The sequence below is a fragment of the Oryzias latipes genome, chromosome 23 (genome assembly GCF_053564925.1).
Source record: "Oryzias latipes strain Hd-rR chromosome 23, Olatipes_Hd-rR_3.1".
Lineage (NCBI taxonomy): Eukaryota > Metazoa > Chordata > Actinopteri > Beloniformes > Adrianichthyidae > Oryzias > Oryzias latipes.
In genome coordinates, this window is record NC_136259.1 from 26745099 (window position 1) to 26769953 (window position 24855).

Consider the following 24855-nt stretch of genomic DNA (forward strand, 5'->3'; position numbering starts at 1 on the left):
GGTCCAAAATACTGCTTTGGTTCCAAATCCAAACCGGTGTCATTTTTTGGGACATAGTTTCTGCGGAGCGGCAGGAGATGATAGAATTTCACCTCTGAGCTGTAGGCGGGACGGTTGGTCAAATCAAGTCAACTTTAATAATAAAGCGCTTTTAAAACAGGACCAAAGTGCTTAAGAATGAAAGACAAAGCAAAAAAACAATCCAACATGACATCATCATTCCAAACCAATCAAATCACACTGAGTTACAAGCCAGAGAGAAGATAAGACATTCTGGTGAGTTTTCAACTTGGATTTCAAATCATTCAATGAACCTTTCTGACCTGCATAGGCAGAGCATTCTGGGGCCACCAACGGAAAATGCCCCCCCCCACCCCCCTCACCCCCGAGTTCCCGCCACGCATCCACCATCCACAGGTCAGCTGATCAAGGAGCAGGAAGGGGAATGCAGCTCAGAGGCAGGGCGGAGCCTAACCATTAAAAGATTTAAAATGTTAGTGCTGAGTGAACCTGCCCTTGTTTCCCATTATCCATCCCATTTTTCGTCTGCTCCTGTTTCCCAATGATTTGAATAAAGACAAACTCAGAAATGCAGATTCATCTTAATTGTCTTTATAGATGTTCTTCATAATCAGAATGGAGTCTTTAGGAGGCCCAGGACCTCACAACACATGACTAGTCCAGTTCAGACAGCCGAGTCATGGTGAGAAACGCCGTGTCATGGTGAGACACGCCGAGTCATGGTGAGACACGCCGTGTCATGGTGAGACACCCCGAGTCATGGTGAGACACCCCGAGTCATGGTGAGACACGCCGAGTCATGGTAAGACACGCCGTGTCATGGTGAGACACCCCGAGTCATGGTGAGACACCCCGAGTCATGGTGAGACACGCCGAGTCATGGTGAGACACGCCGTGTCATGGTGAGACACCCCGAGTCATGGTGAGACACCCCGAGTCATGGTGAGACACCCCGAGTCATGGGGAGACACCCCGAGTCATGGTGAGACACCCCGAGTCATGGTGAGAAACGCCGAGTCATGGTGAGAAACGCCGTGTCATGGTGAGACACCCTGAGTCATGGTGAGACACCCTGAGTCATGGTGAGACACGGCGAGTCATGGTGAGACACCCCGTGTCATGGTGAGACACCCCGAGTCATGGTGAGACACCCCGTGTCATGGTGAGACACCCTGAGTCATGGTGAGACACGCCGAGTCATGGTGAGACACCCCGAGTCATGGTGAGACACCCCGTGTCATGGTGAGACACCCCGTGTCATGGTGAGACACCCCGAGTCATGGTGAGACACGCCGTGTCATGGTGAGACACGGAAAGGATTGAGATGGGGGGTGGTGCCTAAAGACTGGTGTTGAATAAGAAGTTGTAGACACCTGATGTGACTCTGGAGCCGCTCCAGATGTTGGACTCTGTTTCAAAACACAAAGACAGCAGACGTTTGCAGAACTGAGGAAGGTCCACAAGGAGGTTCTGGAGGTCCACTATTTCCAGCTGAGTAGACAGTCATCTGGAAGGTACCTCCCTGTCTTCTGACACAGAACGCTTTGGTTATTTCTCTGATACTAGAACCAGCAAGCGTGGACTGTCCACATCCTTGTTTGTTGTAGTTTTGGATTCTTGGTAAACATCAAACATGTCTGTCTCTGCATTTGGGTCTACAAGAACATGACATGAGCTTCTCTCATTTCCTGGTGTGTGGAGGACTTTGGTGTTTGGTCATGAAATGAACGCCAGAGACTTCCAACCCAAACATCCATAAACTTCAGCTCAGATGACATGTGAAGATGATAGTGGCTTCGAAGCTTCTCTGAGCTCACTTCCTTCATGTCTTTAGGTCTTGCTAAAGCTCGGGACCACCAGCACTAATACCCAAGCCTGGGTCACCACCGCTGGGTTCCGGATCCCCGAGTCACTCTGCTGAGACAACAAAAAACTTTATTAGCAGCAGACTGTTTGTCGAAGCAGGTCACATGACCAGTTGTGAATGATGTAGAGCCATGGCTCTCGGCAACACCTGTTGTACCACCGAACAGAGCCGAACTGTACAAGCGACCTGGACTGAGTGGCCCCTCCCCCTTGGTATTAAAAACAGGAAATACCAATGGACTTCTATAGAGAAATAAACAGCTGTTACTCCGTCATTCTATTGGTCAGAAGAATCGTTCTCGGTCTGATATGGTCGGTGAGCCAAACAAACTTTTCTAAAACCAGAATCCATCACCAATCTGAGAACAACCCAACAGGGGCAGAAGGGTAGGGGCGGTTCACCTGTCTGCAGTCCACAGGGGGCAACAGACCACACCGGACAACTCAAGAGGGACTGGTTAGAACCAGCCGGACCACTTTGTGTTCAAGACCCTGGAACTTGGATTAAAAAGGAGCAGAGCCTTACCTGTGGTCTTTAGGACGACAGCTCCTCCCACCAGCACCAAATTAAGGCCACTATTACAATCAGCCCAATGATGGGGGTGGAGAGAAGAGGGGGCTCTGACTGGGGGGTGCAGTCCTGAAGAGAAGACAGAAGGGAAGAGCAGAAACGTCAAATGATCAGAGTCTTACAGCCGGACGAGGTCCGGACAACCTGGTGGAGGAAGAAGGGATGGACCGGCAGGAGAGTGGAGCAGAACAAGACCATACTGAGAATGTCTCCAAAACTGGAGAACTGCTCTAAAAGCTAGAAAACAACAGCTGAAATAAAGAATGCTCCTTTGGACCAATCACCTTCTTCAGGTGAACTGACCCAGTCGGCCAGGACAGGTGGTTCTGAAGAGGCCACTGGATTCTCTCAAGTTTGAACCCTCAGGCACCGACTCTTCCGTCGGTGCCTGAGGGTTCAAAGAGTTGAACTCATTGTGGAAGATCCCCCGGTCACACCTCCAAAAAACATTTGACTCCTCCCACTTCACATCATAACACGTCAAAATCTGACCAATCCAGTTTAAGAAACCTGTAACACGCATTAAATAAGGCTAAGCGCTTTAAGCGCTTTGATTGGTTAGACAACTCGCCTGGAGGGGCCCAGAGTGCATGAATGAAAACCTTATTAAAAAAACATTTTACCACAAACAAACATTAACAGGACATAAACAAGTCTGTTCCATGCTGAAGAACATGGATAAGTTGTTATCCACCAAGCTCTTCGGTCAACATGAAGTTGACAGTGGAAAGTTCAGTGCAGTTCAGATTTTGTGGTTCTGAAGTGGACAAAACAGACATAACTTTTCTGTTCAACCTTTTGAGGGTTATGACGGGTTCTGGTACAGCCAGACTAACAAGACAGCTCACAGTGCACAATGTTGCTGTGGGAATTTGGGTGGAGTCGGATCAGGAATGTGGGTGGAGTCCGATCAGGAATGTGGGTGGAGTCAGATCAGGAATGTGGGTGGAATCCGATCAGGAATGTGGGTGAAGTCCGATCAGGAATGTGGGTGGAGTCAGATCAGGGAATCTGGGTGGAGTCCTGATCAGGAATGTGGGTGGAGTCAGATCAGGGGATTTGGGTGGAGTCAGATCAGGGGATGTGGGTGGAGTCTGATCATGAATGTGGGTGGAGGCAGATCAGGAATGTGGGTGGAGTCAGATCAGGGAATGTGGGTGGAGTCTGATCAGGAATGTGAGTGTAGTCCGATCAGGTGATGTGGGTGGAGTCAGATCATGGAATGTGAGTTTAGTCAGATCAGGGAATGTGGGTGGAGTCAGATCAGGGAATGTCGGTGGAGTCAGATCAGGGGATGTGGGTGGATTCAGATCAGGGAATGTTGGTGGAGTCCGATCAGGAATGTGGGTGGAGCTAGATCAGGGGATGTGGGTGGAGTCAGATCAGGGGATGTGGGTGGAGTCAGATCAGGGGATGTGTGTGGAGTCCGATCAGGAATGTGGGTGGAGCTAGATCAGGGGATGTGGGTGGAGTCAGATCAGGGGATGTGGGTGGAGTCAGATCAGGGAATGTGGGTTGAATCAGATCAGGGAATGTGGGTGGAGTCAGATCAGCAATTATGGGATGGAGTCAGATCAGGGGATATGGGTGGAGTCAGATCAGGGAATGTGGGTGGAGTCAGATCAGGGGATGTGAGTGGAGTCCGATCAGGTGATGTGGGTGGAGTCAGATCAGGTGATGTGGGTGGAGTCAGATCAGGAGATGTGGGTGGAGTCAGATCAGGAGATGTGGGTGGAGTCCGATCAGGAATGTGGGTGGAGTCAGATCAGGGGATGTGGGTGGAGTCAGATCATGAAATGTGGGTGGAGTCAGATCAGGGAATGTGGGTGGAGTCCGATCAGGAATGTGGGTGGAGCTAGATCAGGGGATGTGGGTGAAGTCAGATCAGGGGATGTCGGTGGAGTCAGATCAGGGGATGTGGGTGGACTCCGATCAGGAATGTGGGTGGAGTCAGATCATGGAATCTGGGTGGAGTCAGATCATGGAATGTGGGTGGAGTCCGATCAGGGAATGTGGGTGGAGTCCGATCAGGAATGTGGGTGGAGGTAGATCAGGGAATGTGGGTGGAGTCCGATCAGGGAATGTGGGTGGTGTCCGATCAGGGGATGTGGGTGGAGTCAGATCAGGGGATGTGGGTGGAGTCAGATCAGGGAATGTGGGTGGAGTCCGATCAGGAATGTGGGTGGAGCTAGATCAGGGGATGTGGGTGGAGTCAGATCAGGGGATGTGGGTGGAGCTAGATCAGGGGATGTGGGTGGAGTCAGATCAGGAATGTGGGTGGAGGTAGATCACGGAATGTGGGTGGAGTCCGATCAGGGAATGTGGGTGGAGTCCGATCAGGGGATGTGGGTGGAGTCAGATCAGGGAATGTGGGTGGAGTCAGATCAGGGGATGTGGGTGGATTCAGATCAGGGAATGTTGGTGGAGTCCGATCAGGAATGTGGGTGGAGCTAGATCAGGGGATGTGGGTGGAGTCAGATCAGGAATGTGGGTGGAGGTAGATCAGGGAATGTGGGTGGAGTCCGATCAGGGAATGTGGGTGGAGTCCGATCAGGGGATGTGGGTGGAGTCAGATCAGGGAATGTGGGTGGAGTCAGATCAGGGGATGTGGGTGGATTCAGATCAGGGAATGTTGGTGGAGTCCGATCAGGAATGTGGGTGGAGCTAGATCAGGGGATGTAGGTGGAGTCAGATCAGGAATGTGGGTGGAGTCCGATCAGGGGATGTGGGTGGAGTCAGATCATGGAATGTGAGTTTAGTCAGATCAGGGAATGTGGGTGGAGTCAGATCAGGGAATGTCGGTGGAGTCAGATCAGGGGATGTGGGTGGATTCAGATCAGGGAATGTTGGTGGAGTCCGATCAGGAATGTGGGTGGAGCTAGATCAGGGGATGTGGGTGGAGTCAGATCAGGGGATGTGGGTGGAGTCAGATCAGGGGATGTGTGTGGAGTCCGATCAGGAATGTGGGTGGAGCTAGATCAGGGGATGTGGGTGGAGTCAGATCAGGGGATGTGGGTGGAGTCAGATCAGGGAATGTGGGTTGAATCAGATCAGGGAATGTGGGTGGAGTCAGATCAGCAATTATGGGATGGAGTCAGATCAGGAGATGTGGGTGGAGTCAGATCAGGAATGTGGGTGGAGTCAGATCAGGGGATGTGGGTGGAGTCAGATCATGAAATGTGGGTGGAGTCAGATCAGGGAATGTGGGTGGAGTCCGATCAGGAATGTGGGTGGAGCTAGATCAGGGGATGTGGGTGAAGTCAGATCAGGGGATGTCGGTGGAGTCAGATCAGGGGATGTGGGTGGACTCCGATCAGGAATGTGGGTGGAGTCAGATCATGGAATCTGGGTGGAGTCAGATCATGGAATGTGGGTGGAGTCCGATCAGGGAATGTGGGTGGAGTCCGATCAGGAATGTGGGTGGAGGTAGATCAGGGAATGTGGGTGGAGTCCGATCAGGGAATGTGGGTGGTGTCCGATCAGGGGATGTGGGTGGAGTCAGATCAGGGGATGTGGGTGGAGTCAGATCAGGGAATGTGGGTGGAGTCCGATCAGGAATGTGGGTGGAGCTAGATCAGGGGATGTGGGTGGAGTCAGATCAGGGGATGTGGGTGGAGCTAGATCAGGGGATGTGGGTGGAGTCAGATCAGGAATGTGGGTGGAGGTAGATCAGGGAATGTGGGTGGAGTCCGATCAGGGAATGTGGGTGGAGTCCGATCAGGGGATGTGGGTGGAGTCAGATCAGGGAATGTGGGTGGAGTCAGATCAGGGGATGTGGGTGGATTCAGATCAGGGAATGTTGGTGGAGTCCGATCAGGAATGTGGGTGGAGCTAGATCAGGGGATGTGGGTGGAGTCAGATCAGGAATGTGGGTGGAGGTAGATCAGGGAATGTGGGTGGAGTCCGATCAGGGAATGTGGGTGGAGTCCGATCAGGGGATGTGGGTGGAGTCAGATCAGGGAATGTGGGTGGAGTCAGATCAGGGGATGTGGGTGGATTCAGATCGGGGAATGTTGGTGGAGTCCGATCAGGAATGTGGGTGGAGCTAGATCAGGGGATGTAGGTGGAGTCATATCAGGAATGTGGGTGGAGTCCGATCAGGGGATGTGGGTGGAGTCAGATCAGGGAATGTGGGTGGAGTCAGATCAGGGGATGTGGGTGGATTCAGATCAGGGAATGTTGGTGGAGTCCGATCAGGAATGTGGGTGGAGCTAGATCAGGGGATGTGGGTGGAGTCAGATCAGGAATGTGGGTGGAGGTAGATCAGGGAATGTGGGTGGAGTCCGATCAGGGGATGTGGGTGGAGTCAGATCAGGGAATGTGGGTGGAGTCAGATCAGGGGATGTGGGTGGATTCAGATCAGGGAATGTTGGTGGAGTCCGATCAGGAATGTGGGTGGAGCTAGATCAGGGGATGTAGGTGGAGTCAGATCAGGAATGTGGGTGGAGGTAGATCAGGGAATGTGGGTGGAGTCCGATCAGGGAATGTGGGTGGAATCCGATCAGGGGATGTGGGTGGAGTCAGATCAGGGAATGTGGGTGGAGTCAGATCAGGGGATGTGGGTGGATTCAGATCAGGGAATGTTGGTGGAGTCCGATCAGGAATGTGGGTGGAGCTAGATCAGGGGATGTGGGTGGAGTCAGATCAGGAATAAGGGTGGAGATAGATCAGGGAATGTGGGTGGAGTCCGATCAGGGAATGTGGGTGGAGTCCGATCAGGGGATGTGGGTGGAGTCAGATCAGGGAATGTGGGTGGAGTCAGATCAGGGGATGTGGGTGGATTCAGATCAGGGAATGTTGGTGGAGTCCGATCAGGAATGTGGGTGGAGCTAGATCAGGGGATGTAGGTGGAGTCAGATCAGGAATGTGGGTGGAGGTAGATCAGGGAATGTGGGTGGAGTCCGATCAGGGAATGTGGGTGGAGTCCGATCAGGGGATGTGGGTGGAGTCAGATCAGGGGATGTGGGTGGAGTCCGATCAGGGGATGTGGGTGGAGTCAGATCAGGGAATGTGGGTGGAGTCCGATCAGGGAATGTGGGTGGAGTCCGATCAGGGAATGTGGGTGGAGTCCGATCAGGGAATGTGGGTGGAGTCCGATCAGGGGATGTGGGTGGAGTCAGATCAGGGAATGTGGGTGGAGTCAGATCAGGGGATGTGGGTGGATTCAGATCAGGGAATGTTGGTGGAGTCCGATCAGGAATGTGGGTGGAGTCAGATCAGGAGATGTGGGTGGAGTCAGATCAGGAATGTGGGTGGAGTCAGATCAGGGGATGTGGGTGGAGTCAGATCATGAAATGTGGGTGGAGTCAGATCAGGGAATGTGGGTGGAGTCCGATCAGGAATGTGGGTGGAGCTAGATCAGGGGATGTGGGTGAAGTCAGATCAGGGGATGTCGGTGGAGTCAGATCAGGGGATGTGGGTGGACTCCGATCAGGAATGTGGGTGGAGTCAGATCATGGAATCTGGGTGGAGTCAGATCATGGAATGTGGGTGGAGTCCGATCAGGGAATGTGGGTGGAGTCCGATCAGGAATGTGGGTGGAGGTAGATCAGGGAATGTGGGTGGAGTCCGATCAGGGAATGTGGGTGGTGTCCGATCAGGGGATGTGGGTGGAGTCAGATCAGGGGATGTGGGTGGAGTCAGATCAGGAAATGTGGGTGGAGTCCGATCAGGAATGTGGGTGGAGCTAGATCAGGGGATGTGGGTGGAGTCAGATCAGGGGATGTGGGTGGAGCTAGATCAGGGGATGTGGGTGGAGTCAGATCAGGAATGTGGGTGGAGGTAGATCAGGGAATGTGGGTGGAGTCCGATCAGGGAATGTGGGTGGAGTCCGATCAGGGGATGTGGGTGGAGTCAGATCAGGGAATGTGGGTGGAGTCAGATCAGGGGATGTGGGTGGATTCAGATCAGGGAATGTTGGTGGAGTCCGATCAGGAATGTGGGTGGAGCTAGATCAGGGGATGTGGGTGCAGTCAGATCAGGAATGTGGGTGGAGGTAGATCAGGGAATGTGGGTGGAGTCCGATCAGGGAATGTGGGTGGAGTCCGATCAGGGGATGTGGGTGGAGTCAGATCAGGGAATGTGGGTGGAGTCAGATCAGGGGATGTGGGTGGATTCAGATCGGGGAATGTTGGTGGAGTCCGATCAGGAATGTGGGTGGAGCTAGATCAGGGGATGTAGGTGGAGTCATATCAGGAATGTGGGTGGAGTCCGATCAGGGGATGTGGGTGGAGTCAGATCAGGGAATGTGGGTGGAGTCAGATCAGGGGATGTGGGTGGATTCAGATCAGGGAATGTTGGTGGAGTCCGATCAGGAATGTGGGTGGAGCTAGATCAGGGGATGTGGGTGGAGTCAGATCAGGAATGTGGGTGGAGGTAGATCAGGGAATGTGGGTGGAGTCCGATCAGGGGATGTGGGTGGAGTCAGATCAGGGAATGTGGGTGGAGTCAGATCAGGGGATGTGGGTGGATTCAGATCAGGGAATGTTGGTGGAGTCCGATCAGGAATGTGGGTGGAGCTAGATCAGGGGATGTAGGTGGAGTCAGATCAAGAATGTGGGTGGAGGTAGATCAGGGAATGTGGGTGGAGTCCGATCAGGGAATGTGGGTGGAATCCGATCAGGGGATGTGGGTGGAGTCAGATCAGGGAATGTGGGTGGAGTCAGATCAGGGGATGTGGGTGGATTCAGATCAGGGAATGTTGGTGGAGTCCGATCAGGAATGTGGGTGGAGCTAGATCAGGGGATGTGGGTGGAGTCAGATCAGGAATAAGGGTGGAGATAGATCAGGGAATGTGGGTGGAGTCCGATCAGGGAATGTGGGTGGAGTCCGATCAGGGGATGTGGGTGGAGTCAGATCAGGGAATGTGGGTGGAGTCAGATCAGGGGATGTGGGTGGATTCAGATCAGGGAATGTTGGTGGAGTCCGATCAGGAATGTGGGTGGAGCTAGATCAGGGGATGTGGGTGGAGTCAGATCAGGAATGTGGGTGGAGGTAGATCAGGGAATGTGGGTGGAGTCCGATCAGGGAATGTGGGTGGAGTCCGATCAGGGGATGTGGGTGGAGTCAGATCAGGGAATGTGGGTGGAGTCAGATCAGGGGATGTGGGTGGATTCAGATCAGGGAATGTTGGTGGAGTCCGATCAGGAATGTGGGTGGAGCTAGATCAGGGGATGTAGGTGGAGTCAGATCAGGAATGTGGGTGGAGTCCGATCAGGGGATGTGGGTGGAGTCAGATCATGGAATGTGAGTTTAGTCAGATCAGGGAATGTGGGTGGAGTCAGATCAGGGAATGTGGGTGGAGTCAGATCAGGGGATGTGGGTGGATTCAGATCAGGGAATGTTGGTGGAGTCCGATCAGGAATGTGGGTGGAGCTAGATCAGGGGATGTGGGTGGAGTCAGATCAGGAATGTGGGTGGAGGTAGATCAGGGAATGTGGGTGGAGTCCGATCAGGGGATGTGGGTGGAGTCAGATCAGGGAATGTGGGTGGAGTCAGATCAGGGGATGTGGGTGGATTCAGATCAGGGAATGTTGGTGGAGTCCGATCAGGAATGTGGGTGGAGCTAGATCAGGGGATGTAGGTGGAGTCAGATCAGGAATGTGGGTGGAGGTAGATCAGGGAATGTGGGTGGAGTCCGATCAGGGAATGTGGGTGGAATCCGATCAGGGGATGTGGGTGGAGTCAGATCAGGGAATGTGGGTGGAGTCAGATCAGGGGATGTGGGTGGATTCAGATCAGGGAATGTTGGTGGAGTCCGATCAGGAATGTGGGTGGAGCTAGATCAGGGGATGTGGGTGGAGTCAGATCAGGGGATGTGGGTGGAGTCAGATCAGGGGATGTGTGTGGAGTCCGATCAGGAATGTGGGTGGAGCTAGATCAGGGGATGTGGGTGGAGTCAGATCAGGGGATGTGGGTGGAGTCAGATCAGGGAATGTGGGTTGAATCAGATCAGGGAATGTGGGTGGAGTCAGATCAGCAATTATGGGATGGAGTCAGATCAGGGAATGTGGGTGGAGTCAGATCACGAATGTGAGTGGAGTCCGATCAGGTGATGTGGGTGGAGTCAGATCAGGTGATGTGGGTGGAGTCAGATCAGGAGATGTGGGTGGAGTCAGATCAGGAGAGGTGGGTGGAGTCAGATCAGGAATGTGGGTGGAGTCAGATCAGGGGATGTGGGTGGAGTCAGATCATGAAATGTGGGTGGAGTCAGATCAGGGAATGTGGGTGGAGTCCGATCAGGAATGTGGGTGGAGCTAGATCAGGGGATGTGGGTGAAGTCAGATCAGGGGATGTCGGTGGAGTCAGATCAGGGGATGTGGGTGGACTCCGATCAGGAATGTGGGTGGAGTCAGATCATGGAATCTGGGTGGAGTCAGATCATGGAATGTGGGTGGAGTCCGATCAGGGAATGTGGGTGGAGTCCGATCAGGGAATGTGGGTGGAGGTAGATCAGGGAATGTGGGTGGAGTCCGATCAGGGAATGTGGGTGGTGTCCGATCAGGGGATGTGGGTGGAGTCAGATCAGGGGATGTGGGTGGAGTCAGATCAGGGAATGTGGGTGGAGTCCGATCAGGAATGTGGGTGGAGCTAGATCAGGGGATGTGGGTGGAGTCAGATCAGGGGATGTGGGTGGAGTCAGATCAGGAATGTGGGTGGAGGTAGATCAGGGAATGTGGGTGGAGTCCGATCAGGGGATGTGGGTGGAGTCAGATCAGGGAATGTGGGTGGAGTCAGATCAGGGGATGTGGGTGGATTCAGATCAGGGAATGTTGGTGGAGTCCGATCAGGAATGTGGGTGGAGCTAGATCAGGGGATGTGGGTGGAGTCAGATCAGGAATGTGGGTGGAGGTAGTTCAGGGAATGTGGGTGGAGTCCGATCAGGGAATGTGGGTGGAGTCCGATCAGGGGATGTGGGTGGAGTCAGATCAGGGAATGTGGGTGGAGTCAGATCAGGGGATGTGGGTGGATTCAGATCGGGGAATGTTGGTGGAGTCCGATCAGGAATGTGGGTGGAGCTAGATCAGGGGATGTAGGTGGAGTCATATCAGGAATGTGGGTGGAGTCCGATCAGGGGATGTGGGTGGAGTCAGATCAGGGAATGTGGGTGGAGTCAGATCAGGGGATGTGGGTGGATTCAGATCAGGGAATGTTGGTGGAGTCCGATCAGGAATGTGGGTGGAGCTAGATCAGGGGATGTGGGTGGAGTCAGATCAGGAATGTGGGTGGAGGTAGATCAGGGAATGTGGGTGGAGTCCGATCAGGGGATGTGGGTGGAGTCAGATCAGGGAATGTGGGTGGAGTCAGATCAGGGGATGTGGGTGGATTCAGATCAGGGAATGTTGGTGGAGTCCGATCAGGAATGTGGGTGGAGCTAGATCAGGGGATGTAGGTGGAGTCAGATCAGGAATGTGGGTGGAGGTAGATCAGGGAATGTGGGTGGAGTCCGATCAGGGAATGTGGGTGGAATCCGATCAGGGGATGTGGGTGGAGTCAGATCAGGGAATGTGGGTGGAGTCAGATCAGGGGATGTGGGTGGATTCAGATCAGGGAATGTTGGTGGAGTCCGATCAGGAATGTGGGTGGAGCTAGATCAGGGGATGTGGGTGGAGTCAGATCAGGAATAAGGGTGGAGATAGATCAGGGAATGTGGGTGGAGTCCGATCAGGGAATGTGGGTGGAGTCCGATCAGGGGATGTGGGTGGAGTCAGATCAGGGAATGTGGGTGGAGTCAGATCAGGGGATGTGGGTGGATTCAGATCAGGGAATGTTGGTGGAGTCCGATCAGGAATGTGGGTGGAGCTAGATCAGGGGATGTAGGTGGAGTCAGATCAGGAATGTGGGTGGAGGTAGATCAGGGAATGTGGGTGGAGTCCGATCAGGGAATGTGGGTGGAGTCCGATCAGGGGATGTGGGTGGAGTCAGATCAGGGGATGTGGGTGGAGTCCGATCAGGGGATGTGGGTGGAGTCAGATCAGGGAATGTGGGTGGAGTCCGATCAGGGAATGTGGGTGGAGTCCGATCAGGGAATGTGGGTGGAGTCCGATCAGGGAATGTGGGTGGAGTCCGATCAGGGGATGTGGGTGGAGTCAGATCAGGGAATGTGGGTGGAGTCAGATCAGGGGATGTGGGTGGATTCAGATCAGGGAATGTTGGTGGAGTCCGATCAGGAATGTGGGTGGAGCTAGATCAGGGGATGTAGGTGGAGTCAGATCAGGAATGTGGGTGGAGGTAGATCAGGGAATGTGGGTGGAGTCCGATCAGGGAATGTGGGTGGAGTCCGATCAGGGGATGTGGGTGGAGTCAGATCAGGGGATGTGGGTGGAGTCAGATCAGGGAATGTGGGTGGAGCTAGATCAGGGAATGTGGGTGGAGTCAGATCAGGGGATGTGGGTGGATTCAGATCAGGGAATGTTGGTGGAGTCCGATCAGGAATGTGGGTGGAGCCAGATCAGGGGATGTGGGTGGAGTCAGATCAGGGGATATGGGTGGAGTCAGATCAGGGGATATGGGTGGAGTCAGATCAGGGGATGTGGGTGGAGTCAGATCAGGGGATGTGGGTGGACTCCGATCAGGAATGTGGGTGGAGTCAGATCATGGAATGTGGGTGGAGTCAGATCATGGAATGTGGGTGGAGTCAGATCAGGGAATGTGGGTGGAGTCCGATCAGGAATGTGGGTGGAGCTAGATCAGGGGATGTGTGTGGAGTCAGATCAGGGGATGTGGGTGGAGTCAGATCAGGGAATGTGGGTGGAGTCCGATCAGGAATGTGGGTGGAGCTAGATCAGGGGATGTGTGTGGAGTCAGATCAGGGGATGTGGGTGGACTCCGATCAGGAATGTGGGTGGAGTCAGATCATGGAATGTGGGTGGAGTCAGATCATGGAATGTGGGTGGAGTCAGATCAGGGAATGTGGGTGGAGTCCGATCAGGAATGTGGGTGGAGCTAGATCAGGGGATGTGTGTGGAGTCAGATCAGGGGATGTGGGTGGAGTCCTGAGCGTCTGACATCTAACCTGTGGGCTCCTTAGTAGCAGCTTCTGCAGCTCCGCCTTGCAGCGCTGCAACTCAAGCGCCAGCGAGGTCCGTTCCCGCTGACTGCTGTCGTACAGCACCTGCAGCTCCACCAGCTCCGTCTTCACGGTGTCACACTGACATGCACACACAAGTGTGTTATTCATCATGCAAAGATGGAACACAGTGATGCAGAACAAACACTGGAACATATGGAGAAGATGGCAGAGAAGAAACGCTGAACACGGTCTGGTAAAGAAACGATTCTTCGTTGTAGACGGTCTAAAACTGCTGTCAAGCCAGCCGTCATTCAGATCTGCGGTGTCAAATGAACAGCTCCTGAATTTTTAGTGCTCTTGCATTCTCAGCTTTACAGGAACTGAGTGAACGCGGCTGAAATCCCTTTCCAGTTTTCAAAATAAGTTTAAAACACTGAGAAGTCAAATGAATGATTGAAGGACAAAATACTTTTCTTATATTAATCAATTGAAAAATTATTATGAAAAAGGTTGAGATAAGATTGGCTGTGTATAAACATACTACCAACCATATATAGCCCATTCATTTATGTTTATTGTAAATGTCATTTAATTATTCCATCATGGACATGTTATGATTTATGATTTTTGAGAATCAGTACAAACACTTCATGATGAAATATAGAAGTGGAGACTTGATCTAAATGTCCAATTGGGTATTTGTCTCAAACATAGCATCTTCTGACAGAGATGCTATGCTTGAGACACTGTAGTTGAGGTTTTTGCCAGAATCCATGATAGCAACTACTTTCATTCTCATCAGGACTGTCTTGGCCACCCCGACAATTATTTACAGGCACTTTTACTGTAGAAAATTTGAGTTATTCATGTTTGAAATCCCAAATATTTTACATTTTCACAAAGTCCAATCATCTTTTTTGGACATGCTATGGATCCATCCATCCATGCTATGTTTGAGACACTGTGCAGAGACACATGGTGTCAGGAGCGGCTCATTTGACACCGCAGATCTGAATGACGGCTGGGTGACAGCAGTGTTCTAGATGGTGGATCGTACCTTTGTTGTCTCAGGACTTCTGCTGTTTGACTGGGCTCGACATTTTCCTCGTAAACAAACATAAACCGGATTAAACGGAACCGTCTGAGTCTGATTTATGTGCAGGTTTCTGTCTAATCTCAGGTTCTGTTCCTGGATTTCCCCAACCCCCATCAGCACAGCAGCTAAACATCCTGGTTCTGCTCCTGAAGATCCAGAACCCGAGCGACGTTCTTCACATAGAGGAACGTTCTGCTTCTGTGAAGACCCCGTGCTGAGGAACGTTCAACCAGAAAGAGTCAAACCCGGACCGAGCTACCTCCTTTTGGACCTTCTGCGCCGTCTCCTCAGCCCACCTCAGCTGGACTTTCAGGGAGCTAATCTCAGACCGGCTGTTGTCCCCTTGGACAGCTGCAGAGTCCAGCTGTTCTGGTCCAGCCTGGGAGGGGGGGGCGCAAGGATCTGCCTTCCTGTGGGGGTGCGGTTCAGTAGTGAGCTTCTCTTTGATTGCCAGGTAGACCTCATCACACCTGTGCATCAGGAAGCAGGGGATGATGACTCAGCAGATGAAGCTGCTGTTAGCAGTGAAAAGAGCTGAGTCGGCACTCACACATCTCCCTGCTGCTGCAGACGCTCCACCCTGTTGCTCAGATGCCTGTTATCGCCACTCAGAGTCTGACGCTCGCAGGTCAGAGACCACACCTCCTCCTGCAGCCGAGCCGCCTCTACTGAAAACAAAAATGTATTCAAACCGACGTTTTCACACAGAGACGCGTCAGCAACTTTGAACAAAATATTTCGTTTTGATTTCAGGTTTTTGGTTTATTATCCATCCATCCATGATCCATCCATGATCCATCCGTCCATCCGTCCGTCCATCCATGATCCATCCATCCATCCATGATCCATCCGTCCATCCATCCATCAATCCATCCATCAATCCATCCATGATCCATCCGTCCATCAATGATCCATCTGTCCATCCATGATCCATCCGTCCATCCATGATCCATCCATCCATCAATCCATCCATGATCCATCCGTCCATCAATGATCCATCCGTCCATCCATGATCCATCCATCCATCCATGATCCATTCGTCCATCCATGATCCATCCGTCCATCCATGATCCATCCTTCCATCCCTGATCCATCCGTCCCATCCATGATCCGTCCGTCCATCCATGATCCATCCATCCATCCTTCCATCCATGATCCATCCGTCCATCCATGATCCATCCGTCCATCCATGATCCATCCATCCATCAATCCATCCATGATCCATCCGTCCATCAATGATCCATCCGTCCATCCATGATCCATCCATCCATCCATGATCCATCCGTCCATCCATGATCCATCGATCCAACAATCCATCCATGATCCATCCGTCCATCAATGATCCATCCCTCCATCCATGATCCATCCATCCATCCATGATCCATTCGTCCATCCATGATCCATCCATCCATCCATGATCCATCCGTCCATCCATGATCCATCCATACATCAATCCATCCATGATCCATCCGTCCATCAATGATCCATCCGTCCATCCAGGATCTATCCATCCATCCATCCATGATCCATCCATCCATCCATCTATCCATGATCCATCCATCCATCCATGATCCATCTGTCCATCCATGATCCATCCGTCCTTTTATGATCCATCCATCCATCCATCCATGATCCATCCATCCATCCATCTATCCATGATCCATCCATCCATCCATGATCCATCTGTCCATCCATGATCCATCCATCCATCCATCCATGATCCATCCATCCATGATCCATCCATCCATGATCCATCTGTCCATCCATGATCCATCCATCCATCCATGATCCATCCATGATCCATCCATCCATCCATCCATCCATCCATGATCAATCCATCCATCCATCCATGATCCATCCATCCATCCATCCATCCATCCATCCATGATCCATCCATCCATCCATCCATCCATCCATGATCCATTCATGATCCATTCATCCATCCATCCATCCATCCATCCATCCATGATCCATTCATCCATCCATCCATCTATCCATGATCCATATATGATCCATCCATCCATGATCCATCCATCCATCTATGATCCATCCATCCATCCATCCATCCATCTATGATCCATCCATCCATCCATCCATCCATCCATCCATCCATCCATCCATCCATCCATCCATCTATCCATGATCCATCCATCCATCCATGATCCATCCATCCATCTATGATCCATCCATCCATCCATCTATCCATGATCCATCCATCCATCCATGATCCATCCGTCCATCCATGATCCATCCATCCATCCATCCATCCATCCATCCATCCATCCATCCATGATCCATCCATGATCCATTCATCCATCCATCCATCCATCCATCCATGATCCATCCATCCATCTATCCATGATCCATATATGATCCATCCATCCATGATCCATCCATCCATCTATGATCCATCCATCCATCCATCCATCCATCCATCCATCCATCCATCCATCCATCCATCTATCCATGATCCATCCATCCATCCATGATCCATCCATTCATCCATCCACCCATCCATCCATCCATGATCCATCCATCCATCCATCCATGATCCATTCATCCATCCATCCATCTATCCATGATCCATATATGATCCATCCATCCATGATCCATCCATCCATCTATGATCCATCCATCCATCCATCCATCCATCTATGATCCATCCATCCATCCATCCATCTATGATCCATCCATCCATCCATCCATCCATCCATCCATCCATCCATCTATCCATGATCCATCCGTCCATCCATGATCCATCCATCCATCCATGATCCATCTGTCCATCCATGATCCATCCATCAATCCATCCATGATCCATCCGTCCATCCATGATCCATCCGTCCATCTATGATCCATCCATCCATCCATCCATGATCCATCCATCCATCCATCTATCCATGATCCATCCATCCATCCATGATCCATCTGTCCATCCATGATCCATCCATCCATCCATCCATGATCCATCCATCCATCCATCTATCCATGATCCATCCATCCATCCATGATCCATCTGTCCATCCATGATCCATCCATCCATGATCCATCCATGATCCATCCATCCATCCATCCATCCATCCATCCATCCATCCATGATCAATCCATCCATCCATCCATGATCCATCCATCCATCCATCCATCCATCCATGATCCATCCATCCATCCATCCATCCATCCATCCATGATCCATCCATGATCCATTCATCCATCCATCCATCCATCCATCCATCCATGATCCATCCATCCATCCATCCATGATCCATTCATCCATCCATCCATCTATCCATGATCCATATGTGATCCATCCATCCATGATCCATCCATCCATCCATGATCCATCCATCCATCTATGATCCATCCATCCATCCATCCATCCATCTATGATCCATCCATCCATCCATCCATCCATCCATCCATCCATCTATCCATGATCCATCCATCCATCCATGATCCATCCATCCATCTATGATCCATCCATCCATCCATCCATCTATCCATGATCCATCCATCCATCCATGATCCATCTGTCCATCCATGATCCATCCATCCATCCATCCATCCATCCATCCATCCATCCATCCATCCATGATCCATCCATGATCCATTCATCCATCCATCCATCCATCCATCCATGATCCATCCATCCATCCATCCATGATCCATTCATCCATCCATCCATCTATCCATGATCCATATATGATCCATCCATCCATGATCCATCCATCCATCTATGATCCATCCATCCATCCATCCATCCATCCATCCATCCATCTATCCATGATCCATCCATCCATCCATGATCCATCCATTCATCCATCCATCCATCCATCCATCCATGATCCATCCATCCATCCATCCATGATCCATTCATCCATCCATCCATCTATCCATGATCCATATATGATCCATCCATCCATGATCCATCCATCCATCTATGATCCATCCATCCATCCATCCATCCATCCATCCATCCATCCATCCATCCATCCATCCATCTATGATCCATCCATCCATCCATCCATCCATCTATGATCCATCCATCCATCCATCCATCCATCCATCTATCCATGATCCATCCGTCCATCCATGATCCATCCATCCATCCATGATCCATCTGTCCATCCATGATCCATCCATCCATCCATCCATGATCCATCCATGATCCATTTATCCATCTATTCATCTTTAGGACCTGCTGATGTTGCTGGAGCCTATTCCAGCCAGTCTTAGGTGAAGGCGGGCTCTACCCTGAGCCCGTCACTAGTCTGCCACAGGCCCACATACTCTCACACACACTCACATTCAGAACCACAGATGAATGTCTGAATCCGCTTTCTGGACTGTAGGGGGAAGCTGGAGAACACCTCCACACAGAAATAACCCAGCTGGGATTTGAACCAGGACCTTTTTCATGTGAGTTGAGAGTGCGGAGCACTACACCACTGTGCCAAACAAAATATGGTTCAGATTACCTTTTGAGCAGGGGTTCAGGGTCTCCGTGTTCAGCTCTGCCCTCAAGGAGTTGATCTCCAGCTCGTACTTGGCCACCGTGGCGTGCAGAGCCTGAAGCTCCGCCTTCAGACGGCACAGCTCCTCCTGCAGGTAGGCTATGTCGCTCTCACTGTCTGCTGCTGCCTCCTCGGCCGCCTGCTGGAGCACCAGCACCTCCTCTTGGGCCAAACGCAGCTCCTGCTGGACCTCCTTTAGCTCTCCTTCCCTCTCCTCCTGCAGGCGGTTCACCTCATCCTGAGCTGAGCGGAACTGCACTGCAGCCGACACACAACCAGAGGGTGAGTCCATGAGACGGTCCCAAGTCCGGGCCAAAGCTGTCACAAAGAGCAACTGAACGAAAATAAAACCCGACCACAAATAGAACTTTCATACCGGATCAGTCCCAGATCAACACCCACCGCCATGTCAGTCTGTGCAGAAAGGATAAACACCTTTCTGCCTGTATGTGTGTATGTGTGTGTTGGTGCCGGTGTATGCGTGTCTATGTCTATGTGTGTGTGTGTATGTGTGTATGTGTGTGTCTATGTGTGTGTGTGTATGTGTGTGTTAGTGCCGGTGAATGCGTGTCTCTGTCGATGTGTGTTTGTGTGTATGTGTGTGTTAGTGCCGGTGTATGTGTGTCTATGTCTATGTGTGTGTGTGTGTGTGTATGTGTGTGTTAGTGCCGGTGTCTGCGGGTCTATGTCTATGTGTGTATGTGTGTGTGTGTTCGTGTGTGTATTTGGGTTTCCCTGCATAATCAGCTGTTTGCAATAGAACCTTGCAGCGTCTGGATGTGTCTGGTGAAGCTCTCCGCCTGGTGGGCGCTCGCCAGCCGCTCGTCCTCCAGCAGACCTGGGGGGCACAGAGGGTTTATGGTCATGGAGGGGGCATGCTCCTCTGAGAGAGCGGCTTGTGGCTCCTCACCCTGCAGCTCTTCACAGCCCTGCTCATGCTTCTGGGAAACCTCCTGGGTCTCCTCCAGCCGCAGGAGCAGCTGCACCAGCTGAGCCCTTAGCTCCTTTAGCTCCTCCTTACTCTTTAGCGCTGCCCCTTTCCCCTCCGCCTCCTTTTCGTGCTGCCTCTTCTTCACGTGGCCCTCATCCTCTGTGTGTTGGCAGCTCGGATCTCTAACCCCCATGATGAGCGTGTCGTCCTGCAGTTCATCTGCCAACACAAACGGGGCGGAGTCACAGGCACGGAAACACAGATCAAAGGTCATCTATGTCCCCAACACCAGGGGCCTCCAACCGTTTTCAAGCCATGGGCCTGGTCCAACGTCATTTCACGGACCGGCCCAAACGTAGAACTCCATCAGAACTCTGAGAATGAGCAGGAAGGCTGTAACATCTGAGTGATGCTGCATTCAGGTGATGCTGCATTCAGGTGATGCTGCATTCAGGTGATGCTGCATTCAGGTGATGCTGCATTCAGGTGATGAAACGAAACAACTACATGCTGCATTCGGGCGATGCTGCTTTCAGGCGATGCTGCGTTCGGGCGATGCTGCGTTCAGGTGATGCTGCATTCAGGTGATGCTGCGTTCGGGTGATGCTGCATTCAGGTGATGCTGCATTCAGGTGATGCTGCATTCAGGTGATGCTGCATTCGGGCGATGCTGCATTCGGGCGATGCTGCATTCAGGCGATGCTGCATTCGGGCGATGCTGCGTTCGGGCGATGCTGCTTTCGGGCGATCCTGCGTTCGGGCGATGCTGCGTTCGGGCGATGCTGCGTTCGGGCGATGCTGCGTTCGGGCGATGCTGCATTCGGGCGATGCTGCATTCGGGCGATGCTGCATTCGGGCGATGCTGCGTTCGGGCGATGCTGCATTCGGGTGATGCTGCGTTCGGGCGATGCTGCATTCGGGCGATGCTGCATTCGGGCGATGCTGCGTTCGGGCGATGCTGCATTCAGGTGATGCTGCATTCAGGTGATGCTGCATTCGGGCGATGCTGCATTCGGGCGATGCTGCATTCGGGTGATGCTGCATTCGGGCGATGCTGCATTCGGGTGATGCTGCATTCGGGCGATGCTGCATTCAGGTGATGCTGCATTCGGGCGATGCTGCATTCGGGCGATGCTGCATTCAGGTGATGCTGCATTCGGGCGATGCTGCATTCGGGCGATGCTGCATTCGGGCGATGCTGCGTTCAGGTGATGCTGCGTTCGTGCGATGCTGCATTCAGTTTTTTCAATCGTTCATAAACTTCACCACTACATTCTCACTACATTTTAGACAACACACTAAACAGAAGGTTCGCGAGCGTGCACGCGCCCGCTGTGCTGCTTGATTGTAAATATCAAAAGGATTGAAAATGATCCATAAGGTTTCCTGGTTCGGCTCCCAGACATGACGTCACGGCTCTGTTCACCTGCAGCCCTTCTCCTGTCTACGGCGCTGTTTGGTGGGGTTCAGGTTTCGCGGGAGGGGGGGGGGGGGGGGGGGCTCCGCTCCCACACACACGCAACCTCACCCACCCCCACGCCAGGACCCGCTGCGTGCTCCGGCTCCCTTTATGACACAGAAAGTGTCAGCGGGGACTTTTGGGGGAACGTAAGGAAGCTCACTGACCAGATGGATCCAGAACCTCCTCGATGAGGGGGGGCAACCGGAGTCCGTCCATGATCCCGTAGACCGGACCAGCTGGACCGATGGGGATCCGGGGAGGAAGACGCGCAGCAAGCCCAGGACGCGCGCTCACGCTGCGCGCACACGGAGCCCCCTACATCACCCTTCAGTTTGGGAGGGGGCTCAACTCACGCCCCCCCTCCACACACACACATCTCTCCTCAATGAAGAAGGAGCATTAGAGGGGGGGGGGGGCGCTATAGGATCAGAACCATAGACCGTAAGAGAAGTAGACTAAGTGACCCCGCCCCCTGCCTTCCAAACAGGAAGTACCCGCAGACATAAACAGCTGTTCTTTTGGATCTGATACTTTTATTTTAACTTGCTCTTTATTTTTTTCATGATATTTTTTTCTGCAGTTCAATTTATAAACGGACCAATCAGATTGAACGATTGATTGACAGATTCTCCCGAGTCGCTTTCAGTTGAAGGGGTGTGGTCTTCCCACAAGCTTACTTCTGATTGGCGACAGTAGTTGCCATGGAAACGTGAATGCAAGGACTGGCACCAATCACTGTCTTCTGGCTCCAACATGGCGGCATCTGTATTGCAGAAAAACGGCTGAATTGGCTTCATTTTGTTGGAGCCGGAGGGAAGACGTTTGCACACCCGCTCAGTTCAGGTCTCTGATACGGTCGATGACAACACGGACAGTCAGGCAAACTTCCGGGTTGAAGCTGGGTCAGAAAACAAGCTTGATCAGATCTCTGCAGTCTGGTCCTGAGGGTTCTGCTCTGAGGTCCATCATCTGAAAGAAGATCAAACAATCGCTGATGTCATCCAGAGGATTCGGACAAAGACAAAACCGGTATCTGGGTTAACTCCGCCCACTTTTATTATGTCTGGATGAGACAGAATTAAGACTTGACTGAGTCCACAAACAACCCATGATACAACAACACACACACAGAAAGACACACAAAATTCATACATGAACCAGGAGAAAATGACAATTGCACTGAAAGAACCCAGCTGGGATTTGAACCACCAACTTCTGACTATGAGGAGTACTACACCAATGAGTTATATCGCTAGAGGAGACACGCCGAGCGCGACGCCATCTTGGTGAGGCCGACGACGCCCACATGACAATGATTTCTATTGCTTTTAGTGGTGTTTAAGTAGCTTTTATTTACTATATATATTTTTACATTTACGGCCCCCGACTAAAGTCCTGTCGCTTGTCCATTTTGTAGAAACTAAAGCGTATAACCTCACTGTTAATGAATCCATTGGTTTTAGAAATGTCTGATATGAAAGCTAAAACCCTCCCAAATTATGTTCAATATACTAAATTAAAATTTCTTCACTGAAGACAGATTGATCATTTAATGAACACAGAAAGGTCACATTTTGGCAAGACAAAAAGTTTTGTCGTCTAGAGACAGTAATGTGAGAATTTAACAAATAATTTATTTCAAAAACCAAAACATGTTGCATAACATCAGTGAATGAAGTAGTGCTACTGTGAGATCCATATTTAATATCTGGTATGACTTCCATGAGCTTGAAGGACAGCATCCATACGGTTTGACAATGATTATCATCAGGAATAGCAAAGAAAGCAGTCTTCCATGCCTCCCAGAGTTCATCAAGACTCTTTGGTTTGGTCTCCCATGCTTCCTCTTTCATTCTACCCCAGACATGCTCAATGATGTTCATGTCTGGTGACTGGGCTGGCCGGTCCTGGAGCACCTTGAGGAACTTTGATGTAGAGATGGAAGTATGCCATGGAGCCCCATCCTGCTGCAGAATTTGACCCCTTTTCTGGTTGGGAATGTAGGAGGTAGCTAATACTTCTTGATATTTTAGGCTATTGATATTGCCTTCCCCCCTGCAAATGTTTCGCTCCCCCCCTACTGGATGGAACCCCAGACCATGATTTTTCCGCCACCAAACTGAACTGTTTTCTGGGTGAATCTAGGGTCCATGCGGGCTCCAGTTGGTCTCCTGTGATGTAATTCAGCTGAAGACTCATCTGAGAAATCCACCGTCTGCCACTTTTCCAGCGTCCATCCTTTTAGCAGGCTGTGGGCCTTGGCAAATGCCACACGTTTGTTCAATTGCCTTTTGTTTGGTGCTGGTTTCTGGGCACTGATTGGACCATGGAGGCCTTTTTGAGACAGAATTCTACAAACTGTTCTGGTTAACACGGGGACTTGAGGTGACCAGGCCTGGTGGAGCTCTGCTGCAGTGGAAAAGGGGCTGGCCCTCCCCAGCAGTTGTCTTGCGGGGTCTGCCGGACCTGGGCTTGTCAAAAACATCTCCAGTCTCTTCAAATCTTTTTCTTCTTCTTTGTTCTTGACGCTGAGACACATTGAAGGTGTCGGCCACCTCAGCAGTGGATCTGGTCTTCAGCCTCTTGATAATCAACGCTTTGGTCTCAGGGTGAACCTTAGGCATGATGTCAGAGGTCAAGTTGCAGTTGATGTGAAGGCCTGGTGTGCTGGGGTTCTTTTTAGACACACCCACTAATTGATTGATCAGTAATTGATCACAGGTGAGGCTGTAATCTAGGATTGGGTGCATCATATGACAAGGCGACAAGACTTTTGTCTTGCCAAAATGTGACTTTTCTGTGTTCATTAAATGATCAATCTTTCTTCAGTGAAGCAATTTTAATTTAGTATATTGAACATAATTTGGGAGGGTTTTAGCTTTCATATGAGACATTTCTAAAACCAATGGATTCATTAACAGTGAGGTTAAACGCTTTTGTTTCTACAAAATGGACAAGCCTTTTGTCAGGGACTATATATATATATTTATACATATATGTAAATATATTATATTTATACATAATATATAGATACGTCATTTGTTGTTGTTAAAGAAGAGAAACAGTCAGCCTTAAAAGCTCAAACTTTAATGAAAATCCATTGTTGCAGGACTTCTTACAAACAAAAACAACGAAACCAAAACACACGTGTTGGGGATATCCCAAAGAAGTTTTGAAATCATTATGGGATGGCCATATGACCTACGGCTTGGCGGCCATTTTGTGGCGAACTCTGAGAATTGGCAATTTTTGTGTTTTCCCAAGATATGGGAAAACAACACTTTTGTTTGAACGATTTTCTCGCACACTTGCTGCCAGCTCCAGTCTACAAACACCACAGAAGTGTCGTTGACCTTTGACCTTAGGAAAAGGCCGCCATCCTGCAT

General features: G+C 51.1%; 1 protein-coding gene across 3 annotated transcripts; it reads right to left on the bottom strand.

Moving 5' to 3' along the window:
* Window positions 1-592: 592 nt before the first annotated feature.
* LOC110014053 (coiled-coil domain-containing protein 136) lies at window positions 593-21856 on the bottom strand. Of its 3 annotated transcripts, none has more exons than XM_023952191.2 (9): window positions 21634-21856; window positions 19987-20226; window positions 19840-19914; window positions 19041-19334; window positions 15116-15233; window positions 14825-15035; window positions 13473-13607; window positions 2414-2527; window positions 593-1935 (listed from the first exon to the last, which is right to left on the bottom strand). In XM_023952191.2, the coding sequence occupies exons 1-8, from the start codon at window positions 21683-21685 to the stop codon at window positions 2423-2425; spliced, it is 1230 nt and encodes a 409-aa protein (XP_023807959.1). In that variant the 5' UTR covers window positions 21686-21856; the 3' UTR covers window positions 593-1935; window positions 2414-2422. The 3 variants fall into 3 exon arrangements, with proteins under 3 accessions (XP_023807959.1, XP_023807958.1, XP_023807960.1); XM_023952190.2 differs by having other exon boundaries at window positions 593-1938; XM_023952192.2 differs by having other exon boundaries at window positions 593-1938; window positions 15116-15230; window positions 21634-21841.
* Window positions 21857-24855: the final 2999 nt, after the last annotated feature.